The sequence below is a fragment of the Lytechinus pictus genome, chromosome 1, assembly GCF_037042905.1.
Source record: "Lytechinus pictus isolate F3 Inbred chromosome 1, Lp3.0, whole genome shotgun sequence".
Lineage (NCBI taxonomy): Eukaryota > Metazoa > Echinodermata > Echinoidea > Temnopleuroida > Toxopneustidae > Lytechinus > Lytechinus pictus.
This window is the reverse complement of record NC_087245.1, coordinates 31,265,018-31,278,797: the sequence shown is the minus strand read 5'-3', so window position 1 is coordinate 31,278,797 and position 13,780 is coordinate 31,265,018. Positions and strand designations below refer to the sequence as shown.

Below are 13,780 nucleotides of genomic sequence, written 5' to 3'. Positions count from 1 at the left end.
TGGTAATCTTTGATGTCTTCTAGTTGTACCTTGAGATACCAGTCATGCTGCTTGTGCTTCTCAGCCAGGAAAAGAGCGTGCTTGAAGTACCCGGCTTGCCTGCATACCAATCAATACCACAGTCCCTATCCCTCCCCATCCCCTCTTTCACCCTAATGCAGTGATTTATCTTACCTCATAGAACTCTAGTGTGCTGATGTAATTCAGAGCCTTCTGGTAATCTTTGATGTCTTCTAGTTGTACCTTGAGATACCAGTCATGCTGCTTGTGCTTCTCGGCCAGGAAAAGGGCGTGCTTGAAGAACCAAGCTTGCCTGCATACCAATCAATACTACAATCCTTATCCCTCCCCGTCCCTCTGTCACCCTAATGCAGTGATTTATCTTACCTCATAGAACTCTAGTGTGCTGATGTAATTCAGAGCCTTCTGGTAATCTTTGATGTCTTCTAGTTGTACCTTGAGATACCAGTCATGCTGCTTGTGCTTCTCAGCCAGGAAAAGAGCGTGCTTGAAGTACCCGGCTTGCCTGCATACCAATCAATACCACAGTCCCTATCCCTCCCCATCCCCTCTTTCACCCTAATGCAGTGATTTATCTTACCTCATAGAACTCTAGTGTGCTGATGTAATTCAGAGCCTTCTGGTAATCTTTGATGTCTTCCAGTTGTACCTTGAGATACCAGTCATGCTGCTTGTGCTTCTCGGCCAGGAAAAGGGCATGCTTGAAGTACCCAGCTTGCCTACATACCTTTAATAGGAAATAACATGATAAAATGTAACATTCACAATTACCAATCAATGGGAAGTGTTAGTTTGAGTTATCTCAAGTTTAACTCTCGGGTCCCATCTTAAAGTGCTGTGATTTATGTCAAATCTTGAAACACAGTAACCAACATCTATCATGCATATCACTACCAGCACTGCAATTCAATTGACCAAGATTGAATTTGTCATACTCTTTTAGCTTCTTAAAGGACTATAACCAAAGCGTACCTTTGAAACAATGAGGGTATTAGTAAGGACTATCAGCTTTGAAACAATGAGGGCATTATTAAGAACTATCACCAAAGGGTACCTTTGAAACAATGAGAGCAATCGAAATAACTATCATCAGAGGATTCTGTTGAAAAAATGAGGGCATAGAACTATCACCAAGGGGTAACTATGAAACACTGAGGGCATTAGATATACCTATCACCAAAGCGTTAATATGAAACAATGAAGGCATAAATAAGAAATATACCAAAGGGTACCTTTGAAACAATTTCAATGGTTAGGGAAATACCCATTTTGTGTAGATTGTTTGAAGATACCAATTCAGGTAACTATTGGATGCTTAAGCAAGATGATGAGTAATATCAATTTTATAAAATAATGTTGATTCTTTTAATTGGCATTTCATTGTAATGTTAGTACTGTGACCGGTTATGGTACTTGACTAATGACTGATCCTCAAAAGCAATGTTACATGTTCAGCAATAAAATGCTTGGTTATGTGAATGCTCTCAATCAAATATTTTATTAAAATCCACTTAATCAATCAAGAACATACCTTCATAGCTGTCTCCACGTCAAAGTCAACATCTTTATCCTTTGTCTAGAAAGGAAAAGGAGAATTCCTAAGGTGTTAATAGCTTACATGTACAACTTAACAAGATTACATGTGTTTTCATAGAAAATTATAGAGATCTAACTTTCGCAAAAACCTAAATAGGGATAATTCTTCATTCAAAACAGAATAAGTTTTTAATGGGACACGAGAGTGCAAAACTATCTTCAACCAATTAGACTATTCAAAGTTAAGCAAAGAAAATCATGTGATGAGTTTGAATACATGAATGTAGATTGGTATGTAGACTAAACTGTCCTTTGAGAGTGTGATCATTAATTTAAAGTATGACATGCTTTTTTTGTGCAAAATACCTTAACAATTGAAATTGTTGTGAGGATCTGTTGTATCATAACCCTAAACTGTCTTATTGACTTACCATGATGAATTCATCAAGCTTATTGGTATCTTTGAGTTTGGTGTAGCAATTGAGCAGGAGAGTTGTGTGATCTTCATTTGCTATAGACTGCTTGTGAAGCTCTTGAAGATAGGCAGTCAGGTTGTGAATCCGCTGAGCATCAAGGAACTACAGAAGGAGGGACAGGGGTAAAATTAGGTAACATATTGATGGAATATCTTGAAAATTAAAATTCATTCATGTATAAGTATCTAAATCTTTGGACATACTTGATATTATTACTAATGAGAAAAATCATATTGAGCAAGTTCTAAGTGAAATCATTAGTTTGTTTTAGCATTAGATCATAGTACATGTCAAGCTTTTGTAAACTTGTTTGCTTATTCATATTTCTGTAAAATGAATGTATTGTTTTTCAAGTTTCCTTCTCTTCTTCCCACCGTTTCCTTCTCCTCCCTCTCCCCATCCCCTCTTCGTCCCATTTCTACACATTCCTTCCAACCATCACTACTACCCTGACCAGTCTCCATACCTTCCTGACAACATACAAAGGTTCCAATCTATTAAAGTCCTTCTGAAACTCCTCATTTCCTCTTTCCTCTCCTCCTCCTCCTCCTCTTCCCCTCTACTTCCTTATTCCCCTCTTCCTCCATCCATTCCCTCTCCCTCCTCCCTCTTCCTCCCAGCCACCACTATTACCCCAATCAACCCTCTTACCTTTCTGATGACGTACGAAGGTTCCAATCTACCGATGGTCTTCTTGTACTGTGCTATGGCCCCATCATGGTCCCCCTTGCTGTACAAATGATCTCCATATTGGGTGAATATATCAATCAAACCATCATAGTCATAATGCTGACTCCTGGCAAGACTGCAAATTCAAGTAAATGTAATGTATTATTTGTAGCTATAATGGCAATGACAAGTTTAAATCATGCATAAACTCAGTGACAAATTCTCAGCAGAAGTAATGTTTGCTACATTTGAACTATTTACATAAAGCTTGGATGCTTGAAAATAATCGATCGGGGTATCAGTTGTTCTTTAACAAAGTGAACGTCAAATTGATATAACAAACTTTAAACTTAAAGTTTGATCAGAGAATCTTCAAATGTCATCTCATTTAAATACCATCCACCTCCTCCTACTTACACCACCATAACCACTACAATCTCAACAACCCAAACCACCATTATCCCAACCTTTTGCATCACTTCCATCACCATCTCACCATTGTAAAAGCAATCAAAAAAGTGTCATTCTAATACCGGTACTTACTTGATGGCCATGACATACAGGTTCTTCTTAAACAGCATCTCCAGTTTAGTTTGAGTGTCTTTCTCTTGGAGTTGATACAGCTGTAACAGGAAGAAGAAAATTACAATTTGAGCAACCACAGCAACGCTAAGCTACAATCAAGATCCATGATACAAACATGTTATTACATATTAGTATGAATAAAGAGCTTTGATTTATCTATTAAAAGCCATGGTCCGAGTATGTACTGAAATTATGGAATCTTATAGATATCCGCAACCCTGCGAATCTTGCAAGTCCATAATAAGGGACATTGCAAAATTTTCTAGACAACCATATGGACAAACTTTCACAAAAGTAAGGACATAGAGTCGTTATTGGTGATTTTCTTTCCCCAAAATAGGGACAGTTGGCAAGTATATATCTATAATCTGTTGACTGTTGTCAAAGTCTAAATCCTAATTTGGTAATCTAGTGTCAATTGCTAAAGAGACAATCATTCTGAGGCACTGAATTATTGTTTTAGTGACCCAAACATGGAGTAGTGTGAGTGCACTGCTTTGTAACTGAACATTAAGGCGCTTCGTTAAATAAGTATTGGATCGGATTGCTCATATTTAATCATATCTTGGATACACACTTACTTTCCTGTCTCCTCCGAGAACATAGAGGGAGCCCCACTCCTGGATGATGTCCAGTACTTCCGGGACGGGTGCAGAATATGCTGAAGACAAATAAATAATGTGTATGAATTTAAAAGAATAGTAATCACATGCATAAAAAATTATTCTTCCCATCATATAGCACATTGTCTACTGGACCAAATTGGCCCCTGTAGAACTTGGTCAAGAGGTAACTGCAAGATTTGTACATTAGCTCTTCTTGCAACTTTGAATGAAGCTTTTGAGTAGTTACATTGTTTGAGAGAAAAAAGTCAAAGATCTCCATATGATAAAATTCTATTTGAGTGTTACAGAGGTACAGTGATTAAAAAAAAATTTATGACTGCTCCAAGAATATATATATATATATATATATATATAAAAGAAGAGGGCCCTTTGCATAACGTGTATTACAGCGCGTCATGTTCTATGTACACTTGTAAATAATTCAGCATCAACGCAAGACGTAGCTTCCATGTATCTCTTTATTACAAGCTTTCGGCCAATGGGGCCTTCATCAGGCCTATAATGCATTGAAACAAACAGAACAAACCATACAAATAAGGTCGAAATAACAAAGTAAATGTGTAACAAAGGGTACAGAACAGAAGGGTTACACTAAGATAACAAAAATAACAGAAATTAACAACAGAGGGGGTTGAGTACAGAACAGAAGGATTATAGTAAGATAACAAAAAATAACAACAGAGGGGGTAATGACTTGAACGAGATGGTGGAATACAATAGAAACGATTGGGAAACTTAAGTGTGTGAAAGGACAAGGTATTTACCGGCATTGAAATTAACTTGGGATTCTGTTCATCAGGAGGAGTAGTGAGTCTTGTGTAGGTAATACTGTGAAAAAATGAGGATAATGTTTCAAGTAAAATGATAACTCGTTTCAATATTGTATCTTGTATTTGGGTACATAACTATATTGATCCGTTTACATAGTATTCAAGTAACTGGTGATACAAGTTGTAGTTTGAGACATAAAAGGGTACATTGTCATGCGCGGGGAAATATATACGTGTAATTTATATTGATGTTTGATAATAATAATAAACAAAATATTATGTTGCTTACCGCTCAAACATCAATATAAATTACACGTATATATTTCCCCGCGCATGACAATGTACCCTTTTATGTCTCAAACTACAACTTGTATCACCAGTTACTTGAATACTATGTAAACGGATCAATATAGTTATGTACCCAAATACAAGATACAATATTGAAACGAGTTATCATTTTACTTGAAACATTATCCTCATTTTTTCACAGTATTACCTACACAAGACTCACTACTCCTCCTGATGAACAGAATCCCAAGTTAATTTCAATGCCGGTAAATACCTTGTCCTTTCACACACTTAAGTTTCCCAATCGTTTCTATTGTATTCCACCATCTCGTTCAAGTCATTACCCCCTCTGTTGTTATTTTTTGTTATCTTACTATAATCCTTCTGTTCTGTACTCAACCCCCTCTGTTGTTAATTTCTGTTATTTTTGTTATCTTAGTGTAACCCTTCTGTTCTGTACCCTTTGTTACACATTTACTTTGTTATTTCGACCTTATTTGTATGGTTTGTTCTGTTTGTTTCAATGTATTATAGGCCTGATGAAGGCCCCATTGGCCGAAAGCTTGTAATAAAGAGATACATGGAAGCTACGTCTTGCGTTGATGCTGAATTATTTACAAGTATATATATATATATATATATATATATATATATAGTGTGATGATGAAGTTTACTTCTACCAACCGCTGTTGAGTTGTGAATATTAAACATAATGAGATGAGGCGAGGCCAACTCAACAGATGACGCAGGACACCATTATATATATATATATATATATGTATAAATGGGCTCTACTACATCAACTACAGGATAACTTCATTTAGAATTTGTTCAAAGGTTCACCTACCTATGAATTTGTTCTGGATGTCATAGACAGTCACTGTGTCCATCATCCTTGCAAGGCCCTCTCTGAAGGAAACAAAATGGATCAGGATAGATAATGCTGCCATAAACAATTTGATCATCATAAAGTCTAAAACAGTGCATCTATCCATTGATTTCTCTATTCATCTGTGAAAATCAATTAATATATCGTCTGCCTCATGCCAAAAGGGCCTAAACCCATTTTTTGGGTGATTTGAGTTATTTATATCATCGTGTATCATCTTGACATGCTTTTTAAAATGATGTCCTTAATTTGTCCAAATTCATTATGATTATGAAATCCATAAAGCCCTAAATGAGTATCCCGTTTTTTGGTCTGCCAAAAGGGCCTTAAATAGGGTAACATTGTACCCAATGGTATTACCATACATAATGCATTACAACAGGCCTTTTGGCATAATTATATTCATTGCGCCTTCTTTATATTTCTTTATGCCAAAAAGACACTAATGTGCGCGCACACTGTTAAAGGGCCCTTTTTGATGAAGATGCGTGCCAATAATGCCTCATGCCAAAAGAGGGCGCAATCGTAAATACGCTTCGGTTACAGCCCTTTTGGCATAAATAAGCTTCACTCAACGCATATGCCAAAAGGCCCTTAACATATTTTTTTGCTCATAGCATGAAAATTTCTCAATATTTTTCAAAAAATACAATACAATATCATGTAAAATGTAATATCTCAATATATATATCGAAATTGACCTCCAAAACGAAGTTATCATCATAAAAAAATTGCTTCTTAAACAAGCCAAAACTTTAAACGTGATTATCCCAGAATGACAAAAAACAGTAAAGGCCCTTTTGGCATAAGGCCGACAATATATCTATTTATTCATTCAAAAAACATTTATTAATTTACATATCCACCTAATCTCACAATCCATCTATATTTTGAATTTGTTCATCTATCCAACATCTATCAATCCATCCAATTTTACCATCCATTTATTTATTGATTTTTCCATCCACTTTGAAAATCCATTTAACTAACATTCTATCTTATAATCATTATAGCTATCTATCTTTCTTCTAACCATTCATCTGTCAAATAATCATTCCATCCATCCATCTTTTCAACATTCTACCTCCTTTCATTTATTTCAAAATATCTCTTAGCCTATCTAACCAAATAATGTAATAATCTATCTATTTTTTATTTCCATGTAAATGTTATATCTCTATCATTCTAGTTCACGAGATCAATCAATCTTATTTTTTGACGAACTGTATCTCTATTGATCTAACTATCAATCCATCTGTCTGTCCGTCCGTCTATCCATCCATCCATTCATTCATTCATTCATTTATGTAATAATTCATTCAGTTGTTCATTCGTTCATCCATCCATCCATCCATCATTCATTCATTCATTAATTTATTCATTCATTCATTCATTCATTCATTCATTCATTCATTCATTCATTCATTCATTCATTCATTCATTCATTCATTCATTCATTCATTCATTCATTCATTCATTCATTCATTCATTCATTCATTCATTCATTCAATCAATCAATCATTCATCCATCTTTCCATCTATCTCTCAAGACTCACCCAGCGATTTGTCTTGGTATTGTCTTACTATCCTTCGTTACCACCACCAGATATCCCCTGAACCAATGGAGTATGGTCTTACGCCCCTCAAAGGCAAGGCAAGGGCCACGCCCATCGGGCTGGTAGAAGTACACAGCCTAAAAATGAAAGATATCAGATTTTATGCCTTTAAAATTTAGAAATGAAAAAAATTACTTTGTGAAACCTTTGTTGTGCATTTGCTTATATATACAGAGGATAGCTCAGTATTGATAATGCTAGTACAAATTTAATCTACATCCAATGCAAAAATTATTAGTTTTTTGATATTTTCAAGGAAAATAAAAGCAACAAAATATCTGTATATTTTCAGCCAAATTAGTATGAAAGCAATTATCTTGAATATGATGTTTTAAACACTCATCACAACCTCTTTACTTTTTCATGTTCATGGTTTATTTGAGTCTAAATCAAATTGAAATTTAAATAAAATTTAATAAAATCTCTCAATCATTCAAAGAAGGATAAACTGGGGAAAACATTGAATCCATATTATGGTACCTTGAATCATAAATTATTTAAGAGTACACATCAAATTTTGAATATAAAAAGAGAGAGCGAGCATCACTTACATCATTTCTACCAATAACAAACTGATGGTCTTGAGTCGCATCACTCATGACAGCACAATGAGATGAACAACCATGGTGATCCAAAGTTTCCTAGAAAACATGAAAAGAAAATTCAAAGATTTTAAAACATTTTTCATATTAATCATCAGAATCAGCATCATAATCATCACCATCTGCATCATCATCATCAACCAGAGTAACATCACTTCTATTACCATCATCAACAACATTGCCATCATCATTATCATCACTATCATCATCACCATAATTGTCATGAACATCATGATCATCATCATCAACATCATCAGCAGAAGAACTAGTAGAAGCAGCAAAATCATAATTTCATCATCATTCTCATCCTATCATCATCACCATCATTATCAACATCATCATTAACATTATCATCACCAAATCAAATCATCAAAATGATCATTAACATTAAAACTATCCTCCTCTTCATTCGCCTCCTCCCCATCCCTCATCATTATATCTACACTAGTTCGCATTATTGCTATCATCCTCATCCAGCTCCTGCTCCTCCTCCCCCTCATCATCAAGCTTTGTGATACCTTGGATGTTGTCTCGTAGAACCTTGCGATGTTCCTAATCATCATCATAACCAATGCTATCATCATGAATTATATTTCTACTCACTGTACGAACATCCTTGGTGCCAATGTGACAAGCAATGACGGCATCTTCCGTTGAGACGAAGAGAACGTTACTGCGTTGAGTGTGCCTGAAAGCCAAACCGGTCACCTGGGTACGACCCTTATGAACAACCTTTGGCGACTTGCTGTGTCTGCATACATAATGAAATATTAAAAGAAAGACTCAACGGTACATGGTAAGGCAAAGTCTTATGATAAATTTGTAAGACTCTCTGGAAATTTATACGATAAACATGTGCCAAATAGCAGAAATTGCTTTTCACATTTAATGTATGATTCATAAAAACTTATTTGGCATGATATGTACACCATTTTCCTACATAAAGATTAGAATTTAGCTTTCCTCAAATATCTAACACTAACATTCTTAGTTAGGAATGTTGAAGGACAAAAATTGCTGTCATAAGAATCATCATCAAAACCATTGTCACCATTAAAATCATAGGGATAATTCTCAACATTAGCATCACTTCAACTAACATCATAATCATCATCAGCATCATCATCATTAACATGACCATCATCATCATCATCACTACCAATACCACCACCTTTTTTTACTATTATCATCATCACCATCATCATCATCACCATCACCATCACCATCACCATCATCATCATCACCATCATCAACACCATCATCATCATCAACACCATCATCATCATCATCATCCTCATCATCATCATCATCATCATCATCATCATCCTCATCCTCATCCTCATCATCATCATCCTCATCACCATCACCAACATCATCATCATCAACACCATCATCATCATCATTAACATGACAATCATCATCATCACCACCACCACCACTTTTTGATTATCATCATCACCATCATAACCATCAACATCACCATCATCATCATCACCATTATCATCAACACCATCATCACCATCATCTATTCTTACCTATCCCTGGTCACATCACCCTTGAAGAGTGTCACAGTCCCATCTTGAAAGCCGATAGCCATCATGTTCAGATTCTCGCTGACTGCTATAGCCGTCACGTTGGCCGTTACGTTGCTGCCCGGCAAAGCTCGAGTTATCCTGCTACATGATGGGTTGTTGGACTTATCACGCTACAAAAAAGATACAGAAAAATGCAATATGTTATTCACTTTCTAAACCTAAGTTTCATTAACAATAATAACATATCCCTCCATTTAAGAATTATAAATCATGTAAATAAAAACTTGTTTCTCTTTCAATTATCAAATGAATACAATAAAGGCAATTACTTCTGTATAAATACACTTTATCAGGTTCATTTATGATGTTAATTTTAGAAGAAATACATTTCTGCTGTACCTTTCATGAAGATGTATGCGTATATGCAATGGAATGTATTGTACAAGCAAGAAAGTCTTCCAATATTAGGAAAGTGGTCAGTGTACCAAGACTTATATATATGAGTGATAAGCTGAGGCTTTAAATGGCTTGAAATGTTTCTTTTTATAGAAACTTCCTTACGTTTATTTCTTAATAAAGACAGAAAGAAGAAATAATGTATAACTCCAAACAATTCATAATATAACATAATCTACATGTTCATTTGAAAGGAAATATATAAAGAACTCTTCAATTAACTTGCAGTTCATAGGGGAGGCAATCAAAGTGATAAATCTATTATCCACAAAGGGGGAAAAATACAGGTTTTCTTACATTAACTTGACTAACAAGAAATATTATGATAATGATACATAAGTTTCAAATTGCAAGAAAATGGAAAAGCCAGATGAGAGGCAGAATGAATGATTTAAAGACACGTTAGGTATAGATCTGTAAACACCATAGAACAAGAATGGTAAAAACATCAAAATATTGTAACTACTTAGAACACTTTACAATAGAGAAATAATCATTACTGTACCTTGTCTAGATTCCAGACTTTAATGACAGGGTTGATCCCAGCTTCATCTTGCTATAAATGTCAATAAAAACAAAGAAAACAACTACATCAAAAAATTAGACACTAAAAATAAGATTAACTAAATAATTCTTTTTCTTATGAAAGCATCAACATGAGCAGATTTGATAACACCTATACGATGTATAAATTTTGCATCATATAACTCTTTACATTTGAACAAAATCAATAAATATCAACTACCCGGTAGTCAGCATCCCCCTCTCCCTGTCAAATTGTGTACAATTTAATTTCACCTACCAACTCCTTTCCCTGTCTCTTTATGGCCCGAATTCACAAAGGTGGTTTTGAAAACACACGGTTGAATCCATGGTTTATGCAGATTTCCTGTATAAATTACGCTTAATTTAATCGGGCGCGTGTTTAAAAAATGTCCAATGCTGATGCGCGCTTTTGTCAGTGCGCCAAATTGACGCATGTTACCATGGTTAGATACACTATTTTATTTAATCCGCTGTTTGAAGAGTGGACTCATGAATAAATACAGTGGACTCATAAAAAAAAATGTTTTTCTATATATGGACATGCTCCGATAATATATGTTTGAATGGGCATAGCTTTTCAAGGGGGACACAAATATTGTAGTCTTCATAGAAAGTTGGTCCTTCTATACATACAGGTGAGTTGTGAAAACAGGCTTGACTGTATACAATTACCCCTATAGTGAAGATGATATTATGTTGCTTGAGTTGGTGGATATGGGTCACTCTCAGTTCATAAGCCTTAAAACCATCCAGATCCAGGTTCCGGTCCAAGAACAGCAGGTTGCCTTCCGAGTCACCCAGGGTAACCTGGCCACGCCCACTTGCACATGTCGTGATGTCAATGTCCTATGAACATAGTCAGTGAGGAATAAAAAAAAGTGTAACACATGGAACCAATGTTCAATATAAAAGAAGCAAAATAGCATAAAAGTGCAAGAATGAGAACAACTTTTGGCATGTTGAGAAGAATTATTACTAGGTTACTAGTACTTGTTTTGTAAAGAAAATATATTTTCAGGTAACTTTCAAAATGCATCTGCATATATTATGCATTGAATTTAAAGATAAATTTCAAAAGATTACAGCATGGAGCTATAAAACACAGATAGCTCCATGATTACAGTTACTATATCATCAAATTAAATTCTATATGCTATGAACAAAAATTACTTTCAAACTGCAATATCATATCATAGCTACCGTATTTATGAAACTGCATTTCCTTGTCAAATTTGAGACAGACACCATCTATACCCCATAAAAATTGAACATTGCAAAATATCATGCTTCCTTTAAGAGATGAACTGATCGTCAAAATTTGTAAATTGGGGGGATTTTTTCAGTACAGAGAAATGATTTCATTGTTCACAACAATTTTTTTTATTCACATGAAAATTATACAGTTATTGATTTAAACAAACAATATAAATCTAATAACGGCAAACTAGAGAAATATCATGGATAAGATCACTGATGCCATGTATTGGTTAAAGGGGAACCCAGCCTTGGTCATAAATGTTGCGTTGGAAAGAAGAAAAATAAGGAAAACAGAATGATGAAAATTTGAAAGAAATCAGACAAGCGTTAAGAAATTTATGTCTGCTTTAAAATTGAGATCCCTAAGACTAGATGTAGATTTCAAATTGGCAACTGGGTAAGTAAATTATGACAAGGGGCAAAGACAGCTTTCCTATAGGCCATGTACTTAATTATCAAGGATTTCTGGTTTTCTCCTGTTCCCCTGGGGCAGTAATCTAAATATAACCCAGGTAGTATATTGTTTTATGTCCTCATGAAAGAAAAATATAATTTGAAGCATTATTTTTGAAAAAATGACATTTTAGCAATTTTATGTATTGAAGTACATGGAAGAGTAGCCCTTGCCTTACATCACTATGACATCACATATGCGGCCAATTTAAAGTTTCCATGGGTATAGTGATTACCAATTATTACACCTTTCAAAAATTCATAAATTTCTTATTCTTCAAACTTTCACCTATCAACTTGTCTGATTTTTCCTTTTCCTCTGAAACAAGTTTTTATTTGGGTTGGTTTCCCCTTAAAGGTTGATTCCATGCTAGAAAAATAAACCATTTTCACAACACTTTTAAACGTGCTGTCCAAATAAATGAGGAACTTCAATTTGTTTTGTGGTAATAATAAAGTACTAGTTGCTAGTCATGTAACAAATTGACAACCAACAAAAATACATTGTCCATGGGTGAATTAGAGGTGTGAGAATGTTGCGTGTCGTATGGGACATTTCTGAGTCCCGTACGACACACAAGTAACATTTTCACCTTTAATTCACCCATGATCAAACATTTTTTGTTGGTTATTAGTTTTTCACACGAATACCTATAACTTTATCATTGACAAAAAAGAAAATTTCACTGCTCAAGCATTCAGCTAAGAGACTAGAAATAGTTGTTGAAATGTCCCGTACGACACATATAGAATCACCCTTAAGAAGAAGACCTTAAAATGAATGGTGATGAATCACATTCTTACCTTCAGCTTTGCAAAGATCTCTGTGCTGTCAGGGTACTTCACAACATCCTTCTCAAAGAAATTAAACCTCCTCCACTGAAATGATTTTTTCCCCAATTATTTAAAGATAAAAAAATAATCAAGTCAATAATAGCTACTTTGCATATTGGAAAAAAATTTGACAACAACAATTCATCATCATCACCAGCATAGTAACAATAATAATAATAATAGTAATAATGATAATATTATTATCATTATTACTATTATTATTATTATTGTTATTATTATTAATAATAACAATAATAATAATAATGATAATAATATAATAATGCAAACATTTGTAATGCACCGCTATCCATCATAAAAAGATGCTCAAGGTGCAATAAAGAAAAGAAAATGGAAACCAACTAAAAGGGGAAGAATTAATAATTAATTAAAAGCTTGTGTGAATAACCAGGTTTTCATAGAACTTTTGAAATTTCATCATCACCATCATCATCATCTTCTTCACCATCGCAATCATCATCATTACAATCAAAACCATTATCATCTTTATCATTACATCATCATCATCATCGACATCATCATCATCATCGACATCATCATCATCAATCATATCATCATCATCATCACATCATCATCATCATCAATACAATCTTTATCATCATC

At 34.5% G+C, this 13,780-nt stretch overlaps 1 protein-coding gene across 2 annotated transcripts in view; it reads right to left on the bottom strand.

Moving 5' to 3' along the window:
- Positions 1 to 13,780, bottom strand: part of LOC129260974 (vacuolar protein sorting-associated protein 11 homolog) — a 32,305-nt gene that overhangs the window by 17,963 nt on the left and 562 nt on the right. For both annotated transcript variants that reach the window (XR_010293754.1, XM_064100352.1), the window contains exons 2-15: positions 13,130 to 13,204; positions 11,288 to 11,461; positions 10,575 to 10,625; positions 9,614 to 9,783; positions 8,682 to 8,829; positions 8,028 to 8,117; positions 7,417 to 7,553; positions 5,819 to 5,880; positions 3,869 to 3,948; positions 3,246 to 3,325; positions 2,685 to 2,838; positions 1,989 to 2,135; positions 1,553 to 1,597; positions 602 to 748 (exon numbers count right to left, since the gene is read on the bottom strand). Coding sequence is in view for 1 of the 2 variants with exons in the window: in XM_064100352.1 (XP_063956422.1) it covers positions 602 to 748; positions 1,553 to 1,597; positions 1,989 to 2,135; positions 2,685 to 2,838; positions 3,246 to 3,325; positions 3,869 to 3,948; positions 5,819 to 5,880; positions 7,417 to 7,553; positions 8,028 to 8,117; positions 8,682 to 8,829; positions 9,614 to 9,783; positions 10,575 to 10,625; positions 11,288 to 11,461; positions 13,130 to 13,204 (1,560 nt within the window). In the remaining variant the exon portion in view is untranslated. The remainder of the gene's footprint in view (positions 1 to 601; positions 749 to 1,552; positions 1,598 to 1,988; positions 2,136 to 2,684; positions 2,839 to 3,245; positions 3,326 to 3,868; positions 3,949 to 5,818; positions 5,881 to 7,416; positions 7,554 to 8,027; positions 8,118 to 8,681; positions 8,830 to 9,613; positions 9,784 to 10,574; positions 10,626 to 11,287; positions 11,462 to 13,129; positions 13,205 to 13,780) is intronic.